Source organism: Agelaius phoeniceus, chromosome 16 (assembly GCF_051311805.1).
Source record: "Agelaius phoeniceus isolate bAgePho1 chromosome 16, bAgePho1.hap1, whole genome shotgun sequence".
Taxonomy (NCBI): domain Eukaryota; kingdom Metazoa; phylum Chordata; class Aves; order Passeriformes; family Icteridae; genus Agelaius; species Agelaius phoeniceus.
In genome coordinates this window covers 7,239,522-7,265,649 of record NC_135280.1, presented here as the reverse complement: position 1 = coordinate 7,265,649, position 26,128 = coordinate 7,239,522, and the positions used below count along the sequence as shown (strand labels likewise).

General features: G+C 40.8%; 1 protein-coding gene across 1 annotated transcript in view; it reads left to right on the top strand.

Annotated features, from left to right (window-relative positions):
* The first annotated feature begins 1,417 nt into the window (after positions 1 to 1,417).
* Positions 1,418 to 26,128, top strand: part of OTOA (otoancorin) — a 41,674-nt gene continuing 16,963 nt past the window's right edge. The window contains exons 1-23 of the mRNA XM_054643885.2: positions 1,418 to 1,479; positions 3,936 to 4,044; positions 4,384 to 4,412; positions 4,515 to 4,545; positions 4,637 to 4,664; positions 5,493 to 5,580; positions 6,982 to 7,113; positions 7,715 to 7,950; positions 8,162 to 8,265; positions 10,636 to 10,742; positions 11,191 to 11,330; positions 13,758 to 13,881; positions 14,242 to 14,457; positions 14,969 to 15,136; positions 15,437 to 15,577; positions 16,160 to 16,215; positions 16,574 to 16,691; positions 17,204 to 17,277; positions 18,533 to 18,668; positions 19,527 to 19,717; positions 21,137 to 21,230; positions 22,347 to 22,476; positions 25,788 to 25,975. Coding sequence (XP_054499860.2) covers positions 3,966 to 4,044; positions 4,384 to 4,412; positions 4,515 to 4,545; positions 4,637 to 4,664; positions 5,493 to 5,580; positions 6,982 to 7,113; positions 7,715 to 7,950; positions 8,162 to 8,265; positions 10,636 to 10,742; positions 11,191 to 11,330; positions 13,758 to 13,881; positions 14,242 to 14,457; positions 14,969 to 15,136; positions 15,437 to 15,577; positions 16,160 to 16,215; positions 16,574 to 16,691; positions 17,204 to 17,277; positions 18,533 to 18,668; positions 19,527 to 19,717; positions 21,137 to 21,230; positions 22,347 to 22,476; positions 25,788 to 25,975 — 2,610 coding nt within the window. The 5' untranslated portion in view covers positions 1,418 to 1,479; positions 3,936 to 3,965. The remainder of the gene's footprint in view (positions 1,480 to 3,935; positions 4,045 to 4,383; positions 4,413 to 4,514; positions 4,546 to 4,636; positions 4,665 to 5,492; positions 5,581 to 6,981; positions 7,114 to 7,714; positions 7,951 to 8,161; positions 8,266 to 10,635; positions 10,743 to 11,190; positions 11,331 to 13,757; positions 13,882 to 14,241; positions 14,458 to 14,968; positions 15,137 to 15,436; positions 15,578 to 16,159; positions 16,216 to 16,573; positions 16,692 to 17,203; positions 17,278 to 18,532; positions 18,669 to 19,526; positions 19,718 to 21,136; positions 21,231 to 22,346; positions 22,477 to 25,787; positions 25,976 to 26,128) is intronic.

Below are 26,128 nucleotides of genomic sequence, written 5' to 3'. Positions count from 1 at the left end.
CCTGCCAATTTATTAGCTTTTTGTTGTCAGTCATTTTTGTGGAATAGTATTCTGTAGTATAGGGCAAGGGATGCTGTAATTTCAAATTACTTCTCAACAGTAATTTAGACTCAGTGTTATTCTCATTTCAGGATATGCTATTGCATTTTGGCACATAGTGCAATCAGATTTGTCTGTTGGGAAAATGAGCTATATATGCTCTGGACTGAATCCATTAATTTATCTTCTGCTACCTTCATTTTATACTCATCTAGTAGTGGGAAGATGTTTTTTTAATGTGTCATTAATTTAGGTTAAGGTAGCAAATATGTAGTAAGACAAACTTCTTCAAAGGTACTTAAGTGTTTTAATCCCACATGTTAAAAGTCACACAAGAGACTGCATTTCATGTCTCATCTTTTAGTCCTGTCACTGAGGATTTCAGTTTGTAATGGCTTTGAGAGGTTTGGGAACAGAAGGTGCAATATAAACAATAGGGTTTTTTTTTTCCTTTCTTACGATTTTCTACTTTGTTCACTCTATTTAACCAAGTATTCTTACACTTGAGACGAGGAATTAAAAGATGACCAATGATGAAGAAAATCTTTCTACAAAGCCTAAATTCAGCAGGGTGAAGCACCTGCTTAGACATATTGAATAAACAGAACCCCCAGGACTGTACCTACACCTGTAGGTACAGTATTTCTGTACCTACACCTGTATTTCTAAAGCCAGAGTTCCCTGGGAGGGAAGGGACTTCTTCCTCCCTGCAGGCACTGAGAGAGCATTTGTATGCAGTCAATGCTGCTCACAGCCCACTGAAAGAAACTTGTGAGTCCAATAGTTGATTAAATTGCCCCAAAGTTGCCATCTAAGGGAAGAAGTGTTGCAATTCCAATGTCCAAATTCATTGCTCCTGGGTTTGGGAATCCTGCCGTGTCCTGCTGTGGTAGTCAGTGTCCATCCAAGCTGCGCTGCAGTGCTCTCACCAATGTGCAGTCTTGCCCTGGGGAGTGACTGAACTGTTCTGTTCTGTTCTCTCAGGGTGGGCTGGATGTGTTGCACTGCTGGAAAACAATGCTGTGCAAGCACACGATTTAGCCAGAAGCTTTCAAAGTTGGAACAGCTTCATCCCTCAAAACCACAGCCCCCTTTTGCCGGGTGATCCCAGGTACAATCAGTTCATGCTCTGAGGGACCCAGGGCCACCTTCCCCTGCTTGGGCTGAGGAGAGGGGACAGCAGGGCAGCACCAGCCCTGTGTTTCCCCATCACAGCTTGGTGAGCTCTCTTCACCTCGGGACAGAAGCGTCCCCTCCTGCCGGCCCCGGGAGTGCCGAGCCCCGGGCGGAGGAGCCGCTCCCGCCCGCCCTGAGGGCCGGGGCGCTGGGCCGGCGCCTGAGGCCGCAGGGCGGTGCTGGGCCCGGCCCCGCTCTCAGGGTCCCGGCTGGAGCCGCCCAGCTCCTGCAGAGCCGGGGAGGAGGCGCACACGGCGGAGGCAGGTAAGGCTCTCTGGGGGCCTGGCCCTCCTTCTCTTCTCCTGCCCGCTCTCCCTTTCCAGCCCGCAATCCCTTGCGGCTTCCCCCGTGCATGTGGTGCTTCTCCTCAGAGCCCGGGTGCCAGGGGAAGTGGACACTGGCAGTGTCAGGGCTTATCAGCACGAGTTGTGATTGTAAGGTCAGTTTCTGGTTATCGAGCTTCAGATAAGGCAGCGACTGCATGGAGTGAGTGATAAAATGTCTAATATTTCTGTCCATGGAAGGGTGGCTGTTCTGGGAGTGAGAGGAGAAGGTGATCTGGGAGTTCTCATTAGCGAGGAGTCCTGCAAGGCTCAGAAATCTCATGACAGCAAATGCAAGGAATGATCTCTGGGGAAATGCGGGATGGGATCTGCAGGAGATCCCCACAGCGGGATTTGGGACTGTCTGGGAGTTGCTGTGAGCTGCAAACTCACCTGTTTCACTCAAAAAATGAACTAGTTCATCGTGGAGATAGATTGTCTTTTCACAGCCCTATTTGTGCCCTGCCGATTGTCCCCTTGAGTTAGTCAGGATGAAAAAGCACTTTCCTTAGCATTTAATCTCCTTATACATTAAGTTAGCATGCTATAATTAAAATTCACTCCCTGATCAAAGTGAATGAATTGGAATAAACAAATCGGGAGTGACATTGGAAGCATGATTTAACCTATGCAGAGTAATCAAACTTTACTGCAAAATTATTAGGGCACAGGCAGAAACAAACACAAGTAAGTTCATTGTCTAGGAAACCAGATACATCTGAATGAGAGACATTTACTGTGGTGCTCCCAAAAGAGTAGCTGAAAGGGGTTTCAGGTGTGTAAGGACAGGACAGAGGTGATAGGTTCTTGAAGTCTAAAGTTTAAATTTTTCATCGTCTGTCAATTTGAGTCACTCCTGCTACAAGAGTGGAGTTAAGTTTTTGCAATAGACTGAGGTATTGCTAGAGGCTCGTTGAAAGATATTTTTATAAAAGAGGACCTTGGTACATGAGATTAAACAATCCAAAAAAGGTGTCATTTATCAAATATTCAGATCTGTAACTCGAGCTGTGGCAGAGAACTTTGTGGGGGGAAGAAAGAGAGAACACAGAATTCAGTAACAAAAGAAATGCAGAAATTCAGTGTCTTGCAAATAAACCTTTGAAATGAGGGAAAGGGAGACAAAACCTAACAAAGTCTCTTTATGGTCAGAGCCAAGTCGGCCAATAGCAGCCTGTGTGTCATTTGTTAAATCAGGGACTAATCCCAGTGTAAGAAGTTGCCATCTGTGGGCCAAGGCATCATCTAATATCTCAGGTTAATTTGTTGTTTTACCTGTGGGGGTGGTGGTCTCAAGCTGAGCAGAGGGCCAGGCAGAGAATCCTCTCTGCAGTGTGGATGGAAGCAGCTGAGGAGGGGATGAGGCTGCAGAAACTCCTGTGGGAGTGAAACCTGCCCAGTCTTTGCTTCCTTTCCACCCCACTGTATTAGCTCTGTGTGTATCCTTGTCCTTCAAGATACAGACCAAAAGCAACACGTTCATTTTGTTTTGAACAACTGTGAAACTCAGTTTTTTTCTGGTGACAACCCAGTGAAAAGCTCTGGGTACCCTATTACTGCCCTTCCAGAGAATTTATCTTTCAGTGATTTTTATGCTGCATAGCACAGGGCAGCAGGGATAGCAAGAGCTACCAAAACATCTCTTTCCACACAAAACTGTGGCTGTGGTGGTGGTGAAACTTTGATGGGACACTTGTTGTGAGTACAGAGACCACGGCTTTGATCCATCCAGGTCAAGTGACATGATCAGTTTTCCACATGTGTGACTTTCCCTCTGCTTCAGAAGAGCATAAGGACGTTTTCTCCCTTTTTGCCAAATGTGGCAGCAGGGAAGAGGAGTTTCCCATGCCCTCCCTGCCTGGAGCACCCTGCAGGGACAGGGGACCAGGGCCAGGCTGTCCCACCCCTGAGTTCAGAGATCTGCAAATGGAGGGTCCCACACCACGTCTGCAGTGATGCTGCAGCTTAACCAGCTAGAAAAGCTTGGGGTTTGTTTGAAGCTTCTTTATCATTTCCTTTTTCATTCCATTTCTCTTCTGTTTTATCTGATTTTAAATGGGTTTGTTTGCCTGTTTTAACAAAACTGCATTGAAGTCATATGTAGGTGCAGTGTAACTTGGTAAATAAATGGTGCTACAAGGAAGAGAATTAAATGAGCCACTTGCTACAGGGAGATAAATCTGTCTGCACATGCACTCTTCATGGACTTGTGTTTGCATGAAGTGTAGCTCTATCCTAGAAAAAGATCTAAATGAAAAACTTGGGAGCAAGCAGCTTTGGATTGTTCTGATCTCTATCTGTGCTCCATAGTGTAGGCTGTCTCTAATTTATAACTATCAAATTTGGGGTGAATATTGCATTTTGACTCTGTTCTTCCTATTTTGTCTTCAATCCAAGTATCTTTTTATTCTAAAAACACCAGAAGAAATGTCCAGACTTTTGAAGATGTGTTTCTTGTTGATATCAATGAATCATGCCAAGATCACTAACAGTCAGAACTCAGAAGGTAAGAGCAGAACTCCTGTCTGAGGGGTGTAATTGTGGCACAGAAAAAGCTGTGTGCAATATATCAGGTGCTGTTTAGTGACTGGGCCCATGGTCTCTGCTCTCTTGGCTTCATGGAGCTATGCCAGCAAAGAATTTCACCAAGACTGATTATTATTGAATAGCCTTTTCCCCCCCCACTGTTTTTCTGTAAATAAATTTAATTAAAACTGCATTAAATCTTTGCAAATAAATTATATATGTGTATATAATCACTGCATACAATAAATGTATTTTTGTGTAACACAATTGTCTGATAAAACATTAAATTAACTTCTAATAATGGGATAATCTTTTACAGATTTGCCTCCATTGTTACACAAAGCTGTGGTTAGTATTTTCATTTGATCTCTCTACATTTTAACATTATAAAATTTTATATTATAATCTAAAAATAGTAATTTGTTACATATATTTGTAATTTTTTCTTAGGAGGAAGTAATAGCTGGGAAATATCTGAATGGTAATGTACACAGTTGTTCCTACTTATTCTTCTAAAATGAATTAAAACTCAGTATCTCACCGTGTTTTTATGTTCCATTTTCCTTGTGCAGCCCTCCTAGATATACTTTATTTTCAAAGGTAATGTATTACTCTCCCCATCTTGATTTTTCAATATTATCTTGCACTTCAGATATGATCTGTTTCATATCCACAGAAACTGGAACATTATGGATAGAATGAAATTGGCACATCTGATTACTTGGATTTGGGACTCCTGGGAGGAATATTTCCTGTTAACAGGGAAAAACTTGTTTGTCATGAAAAAGAAAAAAAATAGATAGAATTAACTTTGCTCACATGTGTCCACATGGCTTCTTAAGGAATTTAGGTGCAGTTCCAGCTGTCTGTCCACCTCCTTCTTTCATTCTCGCTCTATCCCCATCCTCCAGCTCCTGGTGGCTTTTGAATTATTTGCTAATTTTGTCCAAATCTGAAAGAGCGGGATAAGCCTCAAAGGCCATTCCACTCCTACATATTTTGAGAAAATCAGTGTCTGTGCAAGGAAGACACAGTGAAATTCATGACTCTGCTGAAGGAAAGGCAGCAGTTGCTCCCTGTGCTGTCTGCAAGCAGATCAGAACAGGCATAATCAGAAAGCACATGCCTTGGAGATGGTACTAATGGCAGCACCTTGGAAAATTGAGTTTATTGTGGGTGGTTGTGGAATTACATGGAAAAAACCTAATTAATTCCATTCCCCATTGAACCATGTATTTTCATTGCATTAAACAGATCAACTATTACTCTGGCTAGGCAAAAAACTGAATACTTTTGTCATTATGGTGTTAGCATCACTCTTTGTTTCTCTTTTTCTTTTTTACTCTTGTAATCTGCTATTTAACTTGTTATATTATTTTACTTGTTATATTATTCTACTGGCATTTTTGATCCTGTTTTCTGTTACAGCTCTAATGTCTGGACAGCAGATCTGCTTACAAAAGTCATGGCATATTTTCATGCCCAGGAAGTTATGTTTACTCTTAGCAGCCTACAGGTTTGTGACATTTGAGATGCATGAACATTTTTATTTGAAAAGGAATTAAAAAAACTTAACCTCTCTCTGTAGCCAAAGTTAGGTGGTCAGTGATAGAGGTAACTCATACACCTACAGTGTAGCAGCTAAACAGGAGATAGGAATAGGTTGTCTTTTTCCCCAAAGATGGCAGGAGTATGCAAGGCAGAAATAATAACTTATTTTGCTTTTCCTCTGATGGAAAGCAGGAATTAGGATTTTTCATGCTAATTGTTTCTGAGATGAGTGTATGTAAATGCTGTTTCCCCAGAAAATGACAGGTTTCTCCCAGGTTTTGGCTGGCTGAAGTTCACACTGCTCCTTATGTCCAGAGTATGCTACAAAATGCCTCCACCTTTTAAAGCTCCTCTCAGTGCTGTTTTTGTAAATTGTCGGTGTGGAAGTGATGCAGGAAGGATTTGTCGTTCCTCCTCCTGCTGCTGAGGGTTGGTGATGAGCTGTTTGCAGTGCAGCTGCATCCAGCTAATCACACCTGAGCCCCTCCCTGGGACAGGGAAATGTCAACTGTGCCATCCCTGAGCCTCAGGCGTTCCCAGGAGCTCCACAGTGCTTGAAACCTGTCCCAGGCTCTGTCACTGTCACAGCTCATCCTCACCTACATTTTCCTGCCACTGCCCCTTCCCTTTGTCAGGTTTATTGGCAGCCTGATGTTCTCAGCAGGCTGAACCCTGAGGCATAAAGAGCTGTGTTAATACTTGGTGGTGGTAATGCAAGTTAAGCAAAGGCAGCAAAGAACAATTGCAATTCAAATTCCAAACCAATTCTGAAATAATTCTGTCAGGAAATAGAAGGGATTTTACTCCAGTCTGCTGCTAACGAGCCTTAAATTTATTTCTGTTCCAGTGTTAAGATTCCCCTTCAATTTTTTGAAACAGGCATGAGATTGTTAACTGGTAATGAAGCTTGATGCAAGAGAGAATATTTTTGGCTTATGACCTGGTAGAGACTTTTCCTCCCATGTAATTGCACATTTCCTTCCCTTTTTTAAGTAATATTCACATGATACCTGATTTTTTTAGGGGTTTTTTTAGCTCTTTAGAAGTTTCATTTTCACAGCTCTGCTGTATGAAGCAGAAAAGCTTTATTACTCTTGTTCTATGAAGTGAGAAACTGAGGAATCTTTGTTAAAAAGCTCCCTTGAGAGGACTTGTTCATGAAGCCAGGAATAGGATTTGAAAATTACTGTCTTTCAGAATGCATTTAGATTATTTTTGTTTTCAGTTTGTGTGAATAGTTATTTTGATCATTGGCAGCACAGACAATACAGAGCTAAGCACTTAGTTCTTGAGCACAGATTTTCAGGGAGTAAAAGTACAATAGTATGAGTTTTATGTGTATTACACATATTTTTCTACACTTCAGATGTCCATAAAAAGTTACCTGAAGAACCTTTTATACCAGCCCAGGCAGCTACTGTCTGAATTGCAGCAGCTTGATCAGCAGCAGTTCCAAACTGCAATGAAATACCTCTTCAACAGCAAAAAGGAGCATCTTGTAAGTGAATTTCCACATGTGAAAAGGAAAATCTGCTGTCCGTGGTTTAGATAAATGGAAAGGGACAGACTGGGGGCTCACAGTGCAGGCCTTGCAGTTACTTACCTGGCTTGGATTGGATTCATCTCCTCTTAGGTTAGACTTAGTTTATTTAACTCTTATTGTCTAAAAGTTGCTTCAAGTCCAAGTCAGTCATTTGGATTTTCACTCTGATCAGTAGAGAGAAACTCATCTCCAGAGAGGAGTTCACCCTCCTACAGTAACACCTAAGGTGGGTAGGGCCAGTTACTCTCAGGGAGCATCTTCTTTTTGGTGGCTGAAAAGAGAGCCAAGATGGCTAAAGAAGGTGAAATTAGTCATTTTGGCAATCAGCCATTTGAAATATCTTTCTGGGTTTCATTTTGGTTTTGTAAAAAAATTCAAGCTGGTCTCTCTACCCAATGCCAGAAAGCAATTATCTGCAGTAATGCAAACAAGCAGTAGTTTGCAGCTGTTTTTCATGAGAACAGCACCATATTCTTTGTAGGGTGCTGTCAGGCCTCAAAATGAACAATATATTGAATTGATCAGAGATGTTGATTTAACACTTTGTTGCTTGCAGGAAATAGGAAATATTATTCTTGACTGGGGCAAGACTAGAGAGAGAATTTTTCAAAGCCCAGGAGTAAACAGGACCTTGTTCCTTGTAACACTGGACAAATGCTTCCTGGCCCTGAGTGCCCTGGACTGTGTGGATATCCTGAGTCAGGTTCTGCGTGTGTCAGCACTGAACTATCTCCAGCCTGATGTCGTTGGGAGTCTCCCAAACCTTCTGCTGGAGGATGCTTTCAGAAACTTGTAAGCCATTTATTTTTCAGACACAGTTAATACTATATTGGATTTGCTGGCTATGGAAAAAGAGGTTGCTGTATGGTCTCAGTCTGTTTTCCAGATACAGCTTTCTGCTTATGTGTAAAGAATGCTGTTTCTAAAATCATTTGTCTGTGTGTCATTAAATAAAACAAATAGTTAACTCATTAGTGAGCTAACAAACCTGTTTATCACTTAGATCATCATTGTTCAAGGACCTCTATGACAGAACCTCAGCAAGCACTCAGAGAGCTCTCTATGGCTGGATGAAGCAGATTCTACAGAAATCTTACAACATGAGTGGTATGTTACAAATGTTTTCTTCTTGTTTATCATAAGAGAAAAGCACTCAGCAAAAGGCCTGCCCATTGTATTGAATTGTTTCCCCAGTTAACACAGGTCTGGGGAAGAGAGCTGTCTGGAATACCTTTTCTGCAGAACACAGGAAATACCATGTGTTTGTTACTCATGACAAATAGTTCTCCAAAGATGCTTGAACTTGTAGAGTAGAATCATGCTATTGTTAAGGCTGGAAAAGACCTCCAGGATCAAGTGCAACCAATGGACTCTTCTTCTGTTCTGCACAGAGCTATACACAAAGTCTTTTTCTAGTACTCCAGTCTTTTCTCTCGTTTCTAAGTCTGAAATAGGATACAGTGGCCAGGTGCTCTGCCAGGATGTGTTGTTCTCTTCTGAACTCCTGTTCAGATGACAAAAACAGCTCTGGCTCAGGATACATTACCCACTGCACTGTTTAAAAATAAAAGAAATGCAGGATGTTGTGAAAGCACATGGCACCAACTCGATCAGCGAAGGGACATGATAAAACCAAAGTTAATTAATTCTGATTGGATGCATTTTTCCACACCTGTTTGCCTGGTCAGTGTGCTTGAAACAGCTGTTCCACAGCTGGATGGGCTCCACAAGGGGGCTGTGCAGGGCACTGAACATCAGAGCTGGTGCCTGGGTTTCACTGAACATCCCAGCACAGCTGTCCTGGGAGCATTTTAGACTTAGAGGTGTGTGTGTTCCTCCTCCTGGAAATCAAAGGTTAAATGCCCACTTGCCTCAGTGGAGCTAAATTTACCTCTTGGGTCTCCTGCCATTTCAAAATATCAGAATAAACCAGTAAGTGTGGAGAGGAGGTTCATGCTGCTGCCATGAGGTGATGCTAGAGCCAGTGCATTGCTGGGGAAGCAGAGATGCAGAATTTGCCTGGTGCTGCTCAGCAGTCCTGGGAAAATCCCTCAGCATCATCTTAGGTTTTTCTGAAGCATTGGTGAACCCTCAATTCATGGAAGATCACACAGCTTGGGAAGGACTGGGAGTTGCTGTGCCTCTTTTTCCTCCCTGACTGCTGCTTCACCTGCCAGAAGCTGCACAGATGTGGTGAATCCACTCCCAGGGCTTCAAGTGTGGGCTGATTCCCACTGGTGTGAGCCCCAGCCCTGGAAGTCTAAAGCTCCCTTTGGACTGGAAGTCTAAAGCTCCCCTCTGGTTATCTGCACTCCCCAGGCCACAGCAGGGTGCAGGGACAGCCTGCAGGAGGGTGATTTATTCACTGTGTATGTGGGGAGCACTGGGACCACCTGGGATAGGGATCAGATTTTGGGGATCACAGCTGCCATGGCTGGTAATTGCAAGTCTGTTCTGCTAAAGGCCACAGTCAACATCCTTAAATGGTGCTGGTTTTTTCTTTAGTTCTCTTGTCATGTCTTTCAACTCTCATAATATTCTGGGTAATGGGAGGTAATATCACTTTAAAAAATGCAGGCCTGACAGGTCTGCTGGGATCATCATCTTGTCTCAGTTAAGGAGCTTAGATCTGTGTTTTCAAAAAAATCACTTAATGGAGTCCTTCAGCTTCTGATGGATGCAGGCTGTTTTTTTCCCAGCACTAGAAACTCTTCAAAGTGCATGGATGATTTTATTTGAACAGAATTGTGTGAGTATCAGCACTGCTGAGGAATGTGTTCAGAGGTGTCACACACTGAGGCATCCAAATGACAACACCCTGGAGAAAACAGTCTTTGTGGCTCAGGGTACCCATGGAGTCCATAAATATGTTTTTTCTCAGGGATATTTGGATCTTGATTTCATTTTCAATCCTTGGGAGAATGTTACTAAATGAATGCCATTTTTTAACTGCTATGCAGTGTTTTGTGGTTTTGTCAGCCTATTTCCATGTAGGTATTTGAACAGTTTTTCATTTTCTCCATTATTGCTACTGCATATTGCTGAAATAAGTAGCATCATCAATAATAATATATAAGATATATAACGTATCAGGCCTTCCTGATGTTCTTAAATAATGCAATTGATTAGGAAAAGTGAAATTTAAAAACACTGCTCCATGTTTAATACTTTTGGGTAATTTTTTCCTGTCCCACACTTAATCCATTCTCTTTTTTGACAACATAAAACATTAATTGTTTCTGTATGAGAAAATCTGAGACACTTGAAACACTATTTCATTTTCATTTAAAAATGTATGGACTCATAAAAGTGTGGTGCTAAAATGTAGCAAATGGGGAGAATCTGACTCTCTCTGCTAAGGATTTTTCTGATTTGAAGATTTTTTATTATTTAACAATAACAATATACTGGGTAAAATATATTTGAAAAGTAATTACTTTCTGAACATTGTAGTGAGTATTTATTTGTACAAAACAGAGTTCAATGAATCAACTTCTTGGGTCAGTGCAGAAAGCTTATGGATTTTGGGAAGATACATGGTCCATCTCCCATTAGAAGAAATTCTGAAAATTAGTCTCAATGAAGTAAGTAACAAAGTGTGGTTGGATTTATTATTGCTATAAATAACATGAACACAAAAGCAAACTTAAACATGACAAATAACTTAATATATCTTATTAATTAATTATAAAGAGAAACTTCAGAGGGGAAATATAAATGTATTCTTTACAAAATTCTTTTATCTTTTTAATTTTAAGTTCCTGTCATTAATTTGTAATTATTTATGTGTATCAGACTTTCATGACTTCCATTGAAAGGGACCGATGATAGAACACCCTCAAATTATGACATTTTGGCAGAGAATCACTCAAATCACTCCCTCAACTTTGCCTTCAGAAATACTAGTTTATCCAAATCTTCTTGCTTTCTCTATAACATGAGCAGGCTCAATTGATTTTGGGGGTCAGACAGAGACTTTCCAGGATTCATTGTGTCAGGGTGCTGATGCATGGTTTTGTTTGTGCTGGGCAGATCAGGCTGTTCATCAGCTACGACAACGCAACAAAGCAATTGGACACAGTGTATGATATCACACCAGGGCTTGCCCAGGCCCTCCTGGAAAGGATCAACTACTCAGGCTTTGATATGAGGAACACTTCAACTCTCTACAGGCAAGGCTGCTTTGCTTTTTCTTTTCTGGCTGTGTATGGATGGAGCAACTAACTAAGGAGAAAATGGAAATTGATAGCGTGGCACAGCTTTTTCATTCCAGCGGAAAAATCTAGGCTGAAATCCAGCTCTGTTTAGCAACAGTGAAGAATTGCTACTTTATGAATTTTTGGAGGTGTGCCTAATTAGCTAATGCTTTGTCTCCTGCTCCACAGTGAGGAGATGCCTGTAGCATTTGTAGGAAGGCTGCAGCAGTATCTGGGGGACCTAGGCAGAGCTCCACCACATCACAGAGCAATAAAATAAACTGGGACAGCAGGACATGAGTTGTCTTGGCTGCTTGAATCACAGAACATGGAGGTGTTTGGGGGAAATCGTTTTACAGTTAGGATTGAAGGAGGAAATCTCAACTCCTGCCAGCAGGACTGCAAGTGGGTTTAAACTGACGTGGGTGTCACCAGAGAAGCCACAAAGTGAAGCAGTGTAAAGCCTGCCCTGCTGTCCTCTTTGTCCTGCAGGGTGGAGATGAGCCATGCTTAAATATGTTTGGATTTTAGGTGTGTAAGCAGGAAACTGAATTTTCAGGGCTGTCAAATCTGCACTGAACTAACTTTACCACTAATAAAAAACCAAAATAAACTGCTGTTACTCATAAATACGCAGCGAGCACGAGAGAGCTCTGCACTCCACATTTACATTTACATTGTCATATCAATGGATGTATTTAGTCCCAAGACAATGCTGTCTGAAATTATTTGTAGTCTCCTTGGGGGATACCTTGGAGTTTTAAACTAATGGAGAATATGCTTTATGGCTTCAGAGCTGCTGTCATTGCTGCAGTGCAGCTCGCTGACTTCATGAAGCATTGCTCTTGTCGGAGGAGTAAGCGAGAGAAGAGTTATGCCCACGCTCTAAATTTCAATGTCAGAAATCTTAAAAATTATTTTGTCACTCACAAGAGCTGCCACATTCTCATGGATGAGAGAAATGTCATGCTCCATAATCCTTAATATATTCCATTTTTACGACACACTTAGTTTATGTTACTCATTTTAACCATACTGTTGATTTAAATGCACTTTTAAGAAGTAGTGTTATTCATTTCTGCTAATCCCAAAGGAGATGAAGAGCTTTTGGTGGCTATGCAATAATGCATCAGAATGTAATTATTTGTTATAAAAATGCTCTTATAAATGTTTCTTTGATTTGTGTGCTGGTTTGATGATCTCCCATGAATTCAGATGTGCTGCTGAAGCAGTGTTTTGTTATATTGCTGGCAGGTTGTTGTTGAGGGACTGGAAGAGCTAAAAGCCTTTCTGTGCTGCAGAATTTGACTGAGTTTGTGGTAGTGCTGCAGCATTGTCCACTGATGATTTGATTCACATCTGGACATTACTGCCCAGACTCTTCCTGTGCCTGTCTCACTGAACTGTGAAAAACCAGGGACTGTAGCAGGAAAGCTGGGCTTTGGCCATATCCTTGAGGTTCTTGTTCTTTGTAAATTATAAAAGCAAAAGCTGAGGGTTTACAGGGACAGGGAATTGACTCAGGCTTCCTACAAACCAGTTCATCCCCATCACTATCAAGTTCAAAATCCAGACCTAGGGATGCACAATTCAGAGCTCTTTGCAGGGCTGCAGGTAAAGGCAGTAAATAAGCACACGGTCTAAGCCAGAAGGACACCTATAACAGGCACTTCCCCATGGTGGTGGAACTCCTCCTCTCCAAAAACTATGGCTGTGGTTGCACTTCACAGAGGTTAATGGAAATGTTGACTTAAATATTATGGCATGGGAACTGTGAAGGAAAATGAGCTCAGTTCAAAACCCTGCCTTGCAGACTGCTGTGCTGGCACCAGTGGGCAGTGAGGCTCAGTGTACTCTCCTGAGCAGTGTTGAACTGGACAGGTCTCCATCCATCAGCCAGTCCTGTGTTTGATGTGAAATACAGCAGGCTTTATTTAATCCTGAAATGATAAAGAGGCCATGTCATGCCCCAGCTGCTGCTCTGAAACACAAATGGGTTGTGTTGCATGTGGAATCCAAGCAGGACTTAGAGTTCAAAACATCCAATCAAACCAGATAAGAACTCAGCAAACCACTTCTAGAGACAGTAACAGCCCTCCATCATTTTCAACATTATCCTGTTGAGGGAAGTGGAGTCATTAAGTGGGACAATCCAGCCATGAACACATGGAACCAGGGCAGGTAAATCCTCCAGCACAAGCAATCCAGGCAGGATTCAGCTGAATCCAAAGGCCAGTGCACGTTCTCATAGCCCTGTTACAGGCTAAGTTTTGGTTGAGGCGCTCATGACAAACAGAAATGGCTCAAGCTGTGATCACAAGGAGAGGGCACCAAGCTGTGTTTCCATTTCCCAACAGTGACACTTTTATGTCAGAAGGGAGCTAATGTGTTTCTGCTCTATAGGCTGGGTTTGTTGGTTTGTTTTTATGATGACCTGGAACAGATGGATGCAGCTGTGGCCCGGGCTCTACTTCATCAAATGATTAAATGCAATCAGCTGAGAGGTTTCCAGGCCAAGGTTCATGAGGTGTGTACAACACTTGTTCTTCTTGCCTTACAGAATCCTGTAAACAGAGGAGGAAAGATGTTCTTCTTAAATAAGGAAAGAAATGAGAGAAAAATTACTGGGACTTAAGAAATAAGGGAAAATAGTTCTTGAGAATACAAAGAATAGAAACCCATTTTGGGTGCTTATTCTTTTCTCATTCTGTTTCATATTCCTGTTCCATATACCTTTCACAACTGTGCTTCTATTTTTGAAATTTTATGAAGTGTGTGAATATTTGCCAATGCCTATTCCAGAGATTCTCGTTAATGTTTTGGGTAGTAATGGAAATTGGTTCTTGGCAGATTTTTATTTCTGATCTGCTCTTTTTGTTTGATTTAGCTCAAATCTCAACTCCTGAACATTGCCATGCAAAACCAGACATTGAATGATACCCTTGGATCTCTGTCAGATGCTGTGGTTGGACTAACTTCAAGTCAGCTGGAATCTCTGTCACCTGAAGCAGTGCATAATGCTGTTGCAACATTAAACCAAGTGTCTGGGTGGGCAAAGAGCCAAGTTATGATTTTGTCCAGTAAATATCTCTCTTATGAAAAGGTACCTCTGATAACAGTTTTCCTACCTTCTGTTTTTAAAAGTGACATGGCTTCTTCTCAACAATAACTGTAGATTTTGAAGAGTTTAGTGTAAGAATTCTATTTTGTTGGTGGCCTGAAAAAAGTGTTTAAATCAAATAAAAGCATCCAAGATTGTACATCCCAAAGTAACTCTCTAGTAACAGAGAGAATGAGTATTTGGATTTGGCAATTGTAATTATAATTGTATATATTATTTTGTCTGTGTCACTGCCCTAAGCAGAATTTGTATGATCAGAGATGCCAGACTGTATATTCAAATATACTGCAATGCAAGGAATCAGGTCCTGGTTGAAGTTTCAGAAAAAGAAACTTCAGGCATTTGTTCCATGGACAGACACAGAAAATGTATTCCCAGGAAAGAAAATATATTAAGTATTTAATAAGCAGTTTTACTTTACTGACTTTTGCTTTTAAATATATCTGGTGGTCTCAGTGAAACTTCCTGTTTGCTTGTGCTGTTCTCCCTGCAGGTTTTATCATTTTACAACGTGAGCCAAATGGGTGCTTTGGTGACAGGAATTGGCACCTGGTCACTGCACAGCATGAGCCCCAGGGAGCTGGCTCAGATGATTCGAGGCACAACCTCCCAGTACTTGTCTGACTTATCTCCTGCACAGCAACAGGGCATCCTCAGGAAGGTGATTGATTATTAACTCCAGGTTCTCTCTGCCCAAGAGCACCAGAACCAGAACTGTAGAGCATGAATTAAACCAAGATATGGCCTTTAGCTCAATGGTTGATGGTTCTACTGCCATTTTTCTGAACACCAAGTGTATTTTGAAGGCTCTCTCTTGCTTATTTCATTGTGGTTTTAATACTGTTGTGTTTTTCCTTTATCCTCTTAAGAGAAATATTACACAGAATAGAAAGAAGGGCAAATCCTGTAAATCTAAGCATCAGTTCAGAAATGCCATGTATTTTTGTGTTCCTCTTTTTAGATTGCTTCATCTGGAGATTTTTCTTCATCAGTCAAAGATATACAAGGAGCTTTCTTTAAAGAAGTCTCTCTTTCTGACTTATGGAAGCAAACTGGATATAATTCTGCAATGCTGAATGAAAAAGAACTAAGAAGCAGCCAGGTAAAAATTGCTATGCAGTTCCCATTCCACTGCAATGTAGTGTGATGGGAGAATTGGAAAAGTGGTGTAATATATTTGTGTTAAAGGAACACAGGTAAAAGGAAGGAACTGCCCCAATTATATCTCAACATAAACACCAAAGGGCATTTACAGCCCAGGCAGCACTATGAGACAATGCTATGGAAAAAGAAGCTTTAATATGCTGAATTTAAGCCCTCAGGTTTCTGCCATGTAAATTTTCTCTTTCCAGTACTGCATATTAGACATTTGCATGTAATGTCCAGAGAGATGAAAGGTTGGATCAGATGATCTCCAGAGCTCCCTTCAGCCCTAAGTTTTTCAGTAGCTGTGGGCCATGTACAGGTTTAACAACATCCCATAATGCCAGTCAGTGATGGCTTGTCTTGTGAAGAAAAAATTCATCTAAGCTGGATGCCAAAGCTTTTGGTTGCTCAAGCTGGACCATAGAAGTACCTTTAGAGTACATAAGAGAGCTGAGAGTACAAAAACCTTGCTGTAGTTATTGTCTCTTAAATTTGGATTAACTAAAGTTACCTTTAATTATGGTGGGTTTATTTTCAGGCTTTGTATCTGTATGAATTGCTGTCCAAGGAAAACCATCCTGTTGACCTTCTAAGGTATGGACTGTATCTCTTTTGAAATGGGGTTTAAGACTGGTTTAGTGATTAGAGCAACTTTGAGGTAAACAATTTCTATTACCTTATGTTTATTCATTCCTGGATACCACAGGGTAATTCACCTTCCTTATTAAAAAGGGTCTTCAAAACCAAAATGAGGCTCAAAGCATTGCAGAGGTTTGGGTGTTTTAAGGCTTTGTTGATATTTTTCAATCTGTTTGCATTTTTACTTTCAAGAGCCTTTTAATTACAGGAAATGGGAGAAGTGAAGAAGCTGTGTCTTAGGATGGGGTTGTGGGGAGTAAGGACTAGATCCTGCTTAAATATTCATAAGATTGAAATTTGCCTTTGCTATCAGCACAGGACAGCTTGTGAAAGGAGTAACTTGTCAACTCTTTGAAAGTATGGACACAGACATATTTTTAAACAATTTTAAATTCTTTGAAATGAATCTTCATCTGCTTTCTCCATATCAGGTAAACAAATAAAAAAGACTTTATGTACATAAACATGCTACCCAATATCCAAATTAGGTAGATTAAAATTTGGTTTATTCTATTTTGTCTTCGGTTTTTTTGGGATTTTTTTCAAGATCCTGTATGTCTCAACTTGTCTGTTAGCATATTTTATTTAAATCTTTTATGTGTGAATTTGTCTGTTATCATACTTCATTTTGACAATTTCATTTGTCACTTACAAATTGCAAGAAATTCCTACAGTCCTTCTGACTTGTTAATTCATGAGTAATCTGTTTGGAAATACATAGAAGTTTCAGAAACATACAAATGTTCTCATGTTCCCAAATATATAATGTTTCATCTCTGATGTCTACAAAAAGAAAATAAGCCAGATAAAAAAGCTCTCTGAAGATGATATGCACAGTCTTATATATGCTAATTTATATATATGCTGCAATAAACAAGCCATATTTTTTATTCTTTTTCAAAACTGCTAGAGGTTTAAGAGCCTAAATTTTTGTTGCCTTTAGGTTAATTGTTTGGCTTGGAAATTTTGGAAAGTCTCCAATGCATCCATTCCTCCCTTCCTCTTACTGGCGCTTCCGTGAGTTACATCTTGGTCCATCTTAAGTTCTGAGGACTTTTCAAATAATCTCTTCAGTCCTAAGAAAACTGATGATTCAAATAAATGGTGATTTATCAAAAGTGGTCACTGACTGTAGGCAAAATCTGTCCCAAGTGAAAGTTGGTAATGCTTTGTGTCTTTTAGTACGGTATATTTTTGTCACAATGGTGGATTCTTTTCCCCCTAGGTAGGCTTATTTGGTTTAGGTTTGCTTATTTATTTAGGGGTCTTTTTGAGAGTGGATATATAAGACAAAACCACTGGATACTGCTGAAGCATATTGCTCTGTATGGTTGGAAACATTCCAGTGTGTTTCAAGACATTTGTGTAAGTTAGCAAAACTTCTCAGTGACAGCTTTTTTCCTTTGAAAAAAAAAAACCAAACTTGTGTATGTATGAGAACTCCTGAATTGTAAAATTTTTTAATTCCTTCCTTCCTTTTTTTCTATCTCTTCCACCCTTTTCCTCTTTCTTTCTGTGTGCCTAAGGGGATAAAAGGGACTGAGAACACTTCTTTTTGTGGAATATTTTTTAATTGAAAAAATAAGAAAAATATTCAGTCTCAAAAGGCTCTATTCTATTTAACAACTATAAAATAATAATAGACTTTAATGTAAGGCTTCCCATAAACTGCAGCACTCAGTTATTTGGCAGCAGTTGCATGTTGGCTGTTCAGGGCCATCCCAAGTTGCTGGTGCTGTTGCCTTCAGACCCTGGCAAGGCTGGGCCTGTGCAGATGTGGGCTGTGGCTTTATTTGCAAAGGTTGTTTGCCCCTCTGTGTGGAGAAGAACATCATTTTTTTTAGTTTGGCAGGATTTTTAGCTTTTGATAAAAAGCAAACCTACTCTAAAACTACTTGTGGTCCTCAGGCCACCCACCCATTTTCATTCATCAGAGAATTATTCCTAATAAAATGGGGAAAGGGGAAAAGCTTCTGACCTGTAAACCTGTTTCATATGGTGTTAAAGCATCTCAGAGCACTTTCCTACACTTGCAGCTATTTATAATTCTTAGCCATTTTTTGAAGTTCAGTTCATGTCCTGATGGACTGGAAGAAGACAGATATTGAAGTAAGCTGAGGGTTAATTGCAATTTTTTTGGCCTGTCTGGTTTATGATTTTTCAAGTGCAGCCTTGTCTCTAAGCATCTCTGTCATCACAGATTTCATGGCTATGGTTGTGGGTCTGTGAAGGTCAGGTTTGCATTCTGAGACCTTCTGAATTCTTTCTGCAGTTCTGAGTACCTGGAGTACATTACAGGCCCTTTGTGTGTCCCTTTCCTTGAACGTGTGGGCAAGACTGGAATGGACCTCCTGAACCCAAGCCTTCACAAAAGGGATGCTGTCCTGCAAAAAGTACAGGAGTGCCTGGTGGGTATGGCTGAGAGGGGTCAGCAGAGGAGGAGACACCATGGAGGAGGAGAGAGTCACCACCTGCATGAGTTCTTCACCCATCCAGCTGCATTCTTCTGGGGGTGTTTTTACTGTTTCAATTTTATTGTTTGCTCCTTAAGCAAACCTTTTTATAGCTTGCTTAGCAATTTTCCTTGACTCCATGCATGTTCCAAAGTGTTCTCATTAAATGTCATTGCTGGCCAGGACAGCCTGGAGCTGACCAGTTTGCACCTGGAGTGTTCCCCTGGCTCCAAGCAGTGCCAGCCCAAGCAGAGCTGTTGTGGCACAGGGAGCTCCATGGGAGAGGTGCTGGTACCAGGAGGATTTTGTGACTTCTGCTGTCTGGGAGCTGCAGCACTCACCAATTTTTAGGGGGAAGTAGTTCTTTGATGTAGCTGTGGCTATTCCTGTCCTTACACACAGTACCAGCTGTATAATCCCCAGTGTTTTGGCAGCTGCTTGAGAAGCCCCTTAGAGCTCAGCCTTCTCACAGCAAGAGCTTGGGGCCCCTCTGCTGCAAGGGGCCACGTGAGGGCTGTGCTGCCAGACAGAACTGCACCAGCTCTGCAGGTGCTGGGTGGTCACATTCTTTATGTGTGATTCAGTATGGAATAAAGAAAACTGAAAGCTCTGAGAAGTGCTTATGAAATATCACCAGTTGGATTGGTAAAACAAAAAATGTAAGGCAGTCTCAGCAGAAAATGTAGATTAAGTCGCCAGTGCAAACTGTTGTGTCTTTGTTCCTTACAGCTTAAATGAGTTGTGATTCAGCTAAGTGGTACAGGGCAAGAGCCCAGTTAGGTCTGCCAACAGGGCAAATGCTTCTTGTTTCAGAACAGCTCCATTGCTGATGAATATGATGTCGACCTCCTTGGAAATCTAATCTGCCACTTACCTCCAGACTTTCTACAAGGCAGAATGTCCCTGAAGGCAATGGCAGCAGCCCTACATCAATTCAAACTTTGCCAACAGCTCAGCCATGAGCAGAAGATTGAAATTAAATCCAAACTCCTCAAGTTATATGGGTAAGGTATTGGATACACCACCGTGGTCAGGCTGGTGCTTAGGCCATGCAAACACCAAACATTTGCTTTGCCCAGATGAACTGCAGTGAAACCAGCACAAAGCAGCTTCTGTCACTGCCCAAGTTCTTGTCCACTAGAATGACATGTCTGTTCTTGTGTGTAATGTGATAACTGTGGAACAAAATACAACCCCAGGGACATGACTTAAGTCCCAGAGGAAAAGGAGAGAAGTGGAATATTTATGGGGGGCAGTAAACAGACTCACTGGCCTGGCAGGACAAAGGGGTTACAAGCAGAGAATGGTGCAGGAACACAAAGAATGGGAAAATGGAGGTGGGGTACTTGCTGTGCTGGTGTGAGAAGCCAAGTAAAGAAGACTGCAAGCACCTGTGGCAGTAGGAGAGAGCAGAGAAGCAGCAGAGGGATATAAGGTCAAGCATTTGCAGCAGCAGAGTGGGCAGTGTGGTGGGTGTCACTAAGGACTCAGATTAGGAGGGTGAATGGAACCTCACTGGTATCAGTCCTGCCAAGAACAAAGCCATCCTCTATCTGGTGAGAATATACTGTTTCTGTCTTGCATTGTCCCTTGGAAGTATCTTGCATTTGGAAAGGGAGACTGGTTGCACAGTTCCTAACCACCCCTTCACCCCAAAGTGGGTCACTTGATCCACCTGATCACATCAGATGCTGTTCAGCTTCCTGCTACTCAGCATTTTTCTGTGCTAGGATAGCTGATAGCTGTATTTTCCAGCAGATTCCATCCCTGCATTGGTCTTGATACAAATCAATTTTATTGAATTGTGGCACACTGTGCTAAATAAGATTTTACATTATTTTATATAATTCAATTTTGAAGATATTTAAACATCCTCATAGTGGAGCAGCAAAGCAATTAAAATTGTTTGTGGGAACATGAGCTAGGAGCATATTTGTTACTACACTCTTCTGTAGGCTCTGTCAGGCTGAAAATAACTTATCTAAGTGCTTTATTAAGTCACCCACCAAATGGGTTGACTGACATTTGTCAGATTTGGATGATGTTTCTACTTCTCTTTTGATAACCATTTTGCAGGCTACTATTGCAATATGAACTGATGGAAAATGGTAAATTTTCTTTCAAAGAAATAATTATTTCTCCTTGTTCAATTATTTCTCCTGTAATGCTAAGAACACTTGACTATTGAGGGAGAGCTCCCTCACCACCATATTTGAAGGGTTTTTCTGATTATATTGTGAGTTCCACTAATGCCCTATGCCCAGAGAGATGAGAAAATGCAATCTGATGCTTGTAACAATGAATCATCACATTGGCATAGAATTGTTTCCTGTATGATAAAGTATCATAAACCCACTGAAGTTTTAGTATTATTTTTGTTGTAATGCTCCTTATTAATAGAATTTTTCAAAATATTTTTTCAGCTCCTCAAACAACTGGACAGCAGAAACAACATTAGATGTTGGACCATTCATAGTTCTGCTGTCAAAAGAGGAATTAAACATCCTTGCTGAAAAGGTATGCTTTTATTAAAAAATTTTAATTTGTAACATAAATTTTAGACCTTGGAATTGTGAATGTCATAATGCAGTCTAAATTATGTAAAGTGAATGGTGAACTAGGTAAATAATTCTTTTGTCAAGGAATCCTGTGTTAGTGTTTCACATATTCTTGACTCCATCCAAGAGATTTCTTCTTGAGAGTAATGTTACTCTAAACAATTAGTTGTATGTTACAATTTTACATTGTCACATAGGGGAAAAAAAGGGGCATTTACAGTGATGCAGACTCATTTTTAGTACTTTACACCTTGCAGTGCTCTTTACTCTATCCTTCTACCTTCCAACCATAAAAGTTGTTTTTCTTATCCTGTTATTAATGGGATCATACTGATCAAATTAGCATTTACTCATGTGGCCCTTTGCCCTGGGGTCAGCATAGCACAAGTGACAATATCTGATGGCCTCAGCATTGCACTTGCACTTTGTCATTTCCTTGCCCTCTTAAGTTCATATAATCTTAATTTTTTTAATGCATAGGAGTAAACTATACTGGAATGAGGGGTTCATTCTTGAGCAGAAATATGTGAGCACTGTCAGCAGCTTTTCCACTGGAGATAATGCTTATAATTGACCAGACAGAATAGGACTCTTCAAAGGAAAGGAAGGTGTCTAGCAGGGTGGAGGAGAGAGGTCAGAAAAGCCTAAAGAAGGCAAACAGGTCAAAGTTATTTCTCATAATTTAATTGGGTCCCTATCCTCAATCCATGTACTTATCTGGCAAATTTAAGACGAGCGAAATGAAACGTGAATTAAAATGGTGACACTCACTGCTCCAGGAGGGGCTGGACACAGACACCAATCAGCCAGTGCTCAGGTGTTGCCAGAAGCTGGGAGGGCACACAGGATGGAGAATCACTCAGAATTTGCTTTGTTCCTAATTTTTCCCCCTCAAATGTGTGCCAATGACCTTTCAGTAGCAGCCAATTACTTCTTTCTGAAACATCTGCACAATGGGACAAGACTGAACTGTTACTAACCCCTGCTTTGCTGAGGTCTGCACAAGACTTTCTCTACAAATTGATTTGTTTTAAATGGGAGAGAAGCCTTATTTATTCTTTCTTTCCTTTTGAAGTTCCCAGGTACCATTTTACAAATAGCAAAGACAATTGGAGCAGTTTCCTCAGCTGAAGAGCTCCTGTCAGCTGTGTTTGAGTCAGTCTCCAATGGCACTGGCAGCGTTCTCCTGTCCCTCAGCAGAGCTGGTCAGTATTGCACTGGGGCCTCTGCAAAGTGCTGCATTTGGGGCTGAGAGGGTGCAGTTCAAACAGACTTTGTCTCACTTTGTCATCAAATGCATTCTGAGAAGCTGAATGATAAAAGTGAATTATTGAGTCACTTAAAGACTTTCAGGATAAAACAGTGAGAGTCTTCATTCTGCTGCTCATCAGAGTGGTATAATGCACTAATTGCTGAAACCTTCATTACAGAATTGCATAATTAAGCACTTCCTGGAATCTTTCTAAGTACACAAAGGAAAAAGATGAATGATTTGAATTAGAGGGGCTTGTTTATTTTTAATTTTTTAAATTTTTACTTTGTAATCTAATTGAAACCCCTTGAATTAAAAACCTGTGAAGGTGACAAGTTACCATTGTGCCAAAAGATTGTACATAGTTAATCCTTTGCCAGACATGACCATATGGTGACTGATCTGTTCTTAAATCTGACAGTGGTGGCACTGTTTTTTCTGTCCAAATGGACAAGTTTGTAATCATCTAAAAGGTATTTTAATTAGCAACCAAACTAATCTATTAGAATCTCTGGTAACAAATGGTTCATTTTCTTTATATCAGATAGATACTCTGACTATATTCTATTATTATAATAACAACTATTCTTCTCTTATCTGACATCAGAATTTATAAGCTGTGCCATCCTGTGCCATGGAAAACAATCCTGCTGTGGGGGAAGCTTTTGAAAAACACCAATGGGACTTTAGACCCAAAGATATTCAAGGAGTTTGATCTTATCTGCCTCTGTCTTTGAAAATCTCCCCCTTGGTTCTCTGCCTAGCAGAATAGAGGTTCAAGCTCTCAGCAAGCCCTGAGCCACCCTGGAAATCCATCTGCTTGTATGGCAGGAACTCTGAATGATGACTGTGTGTCTCTGGAAATGAATTTTCCTCTTACAGTGCTGTATTCATAGGCAGAGAGAGATGGAGGGAGTTCTGAGGGTTGTTTTTTTTCATAATCTGAAACAAAACATGACCTCAGTTGATCAGAGGAGTCATCAGAGGCTCTAAAAAAAGCAGGACTGAGCTGGTGAAATAGCAGGGGGTTAGTTCACCTGTATGCATGAAATTCACTCTTCCTTCAACAAGTAAATCAGCAGATCACAAGCCATATTTCTCTAGGCATGGGCCATGTGACTGAAGGTTCAGCACCAGGTATTTAAGTATGCCTGTGTCCTTAAGTGTTCTTTTTTTAAGCCTCTAGATCTACATGAATCCCAAGACTTCTCTAATCAGCCCAGCTCATGTCCAGTGCAGTTGCAGAGATCTCTCACCTGCATTGCAAGAGCAGTGCCAGCAAAGCTGAGGGTCTTTGTCACAGCTGAGGGTCTTTGTCAAAGGATGATTTGGTTCCAAGGCCATGGAGGCTCCTCAGTCTTCACTTGGGGTGCCTGAGCTCAGCTGGGGGAATCTGGGAGATGAGAAGTTGAAGGATTGTTTGTGCTACCCCAGGAAATGCTTCTGCAGCCCAAACATGGTATTGAGCTTTTGTTACCAAGCATAATCTCATCAGCTCCATACAACTCACACAGTGGTTTCAGTAAGGAGTGAAGTTTAATTACTGATTTGTAAATCACTAAAAAATTGGGTATTATGAAAATTACTCCAGAATAACATTAAAGCTTTTCATGCCACCAATTCTATTTTGCATTTCTCACAGACCACTTGTGAGCTAATGTTAATAACAGTAGCAATTACCAGTGACAGAGTTCTTGCATCTATGTCTATATCAAGATTAAAAGCAAAGGTTTTAAGATGCTTAAGGCAAGATGGAACATGAAAAGCAAAACTAGGGAGCTGTGTGTCTGAGATGCTACCAGAGGGCAGTGGCAGTGCTGGAGAAAGGATTCAGGTTTCTCACCATATTATATGTGTTATAATGTGTGTGTGTGTATATATATATATATATATATATATATGTTTTTCATCAAACTAAATCTGTAGCAAAAGGAACAGCAAAGTGGCATCAGGTCAAAAATCCAATTAGTGTTTCCCTCTTTAATTGCATCAGTGTATCTGGTGTGTTAAAAATTATAAAATCAATGGGTTTTTTCAAGGACACCTAGTCTTAGGTTTTCATGACTTGGGGAAGGGAGCTGCACGGTGTCTGGATGGGCAGTATTTACATGAGAAAAGCTGACCTTCTGCAGCAGGGGAAAGGGAAACAATGCAGCTTCACAAGAGGGAGGTAAAGGGAGAGCAGAAGATCAGCTGGTACAGTGGAAGCTGAGCAGCATTTTCATTTGCTCAACAGATTCAGTCTTTTCAGTGTTCTACCCACTACTGCAGCTTCCTTTGATGCAAATAAATCCCTCCTCTGCCTCCTTTCAAAGTACAAATCTACTTTGTACATCCTCACTTTAATTTATTTATCTGGGGGAGCTTAGCTGAGGCACAGCATCTGTGAAATTCACGTTTTTTACTGGTAATGACTGTATCCAAAGACATGTAGGGATTATTTGGTTTAGATAATTATTTAATAAGGTTTTCCTAAATTAGTGACAGGAGAGGGAGCAGTAAACAACCACATTAGGGTTCTTATTTCTGCTTTCCATCAACATTAGAGGCAGATTATGTCAACAAAGACTAGGATTTGTTAAAACACACAATGGAAACTGTCTGGTTTGATAATGCATAGGCCTGGAACCTGACTGTAAATAAGATTTTTAAAGGCAGTTTGTCTGTCCAAACAGTGCTGTGGTGAGTGTACAGCCCTCTCTAGATCCTGACATTTTAACAACAGGTTTGACATAACCAACAAGCGCCGTGCTTCTGTGACACATCCAGCTTGTCTTCCCCTTGTTCAAATGTCAGGCAAGTCTTACCAGACACATATCTCTATCAGGCATTGCAGAGTGCCAGGACCTCTCATGTCTGTTACATTCCTGTTGAGTTGGATCCACTGTTTGAATGTGGTGTTTATTCAGCTGAAGCTCTTTTTGGTGAATTTCCACCAGGGTCATCCCAAACGTTTGCATTTCATTCCTGTTGAATCAAGGCTCCCAGCAAATGGTGGCTTAAACTCAGAACAAGCCCTTGCCTGGGTTTTGATGCCTTTAGAGAATTGGACTTCAAAGAAACTTGCAAGATACTGGTAGTTTATATCCAGAACATGAATAAGGGAATATTTTTTAAATTCTTCAATTACAAAATATTTAATTTATCGATATCACATCAGCAGCAGTAAATTTTCATAGTCTGTTGCTCTCTTAAATATCAATATTGCTTTGATTTATTTTGTTGTCTCTTTGATGAAAACTCTTACTATTTGACCTTTTTCAGATTGCCTGAGAACCAGAGCTCCTTCTTCAAGTGAAATCATTAAATTAGGAGAAGCAAATGTCTTTTGGTCAGTTCAGGAACTGAAATGCATGGATCCAGAGACTTTTGACAAAAATGTGGAACTTCTTGGGGGAGTCTCAGGTTTTAACAGCTCCCAGCTGACTGCCTTGAAGGAAAAAGCCAAGCAGGTAACTATCCTGTCTGTGAAGGAAAATTAAATCTGTAATTTGATTTGGTGTTATTGAACTATGCAGTTCTAAAATAACTGTGCTATGTCAATGTCACTACTGCCACAAGAATATCTATGGTTTATTGGAAAAATAATGTGAGGTGGTGATAGA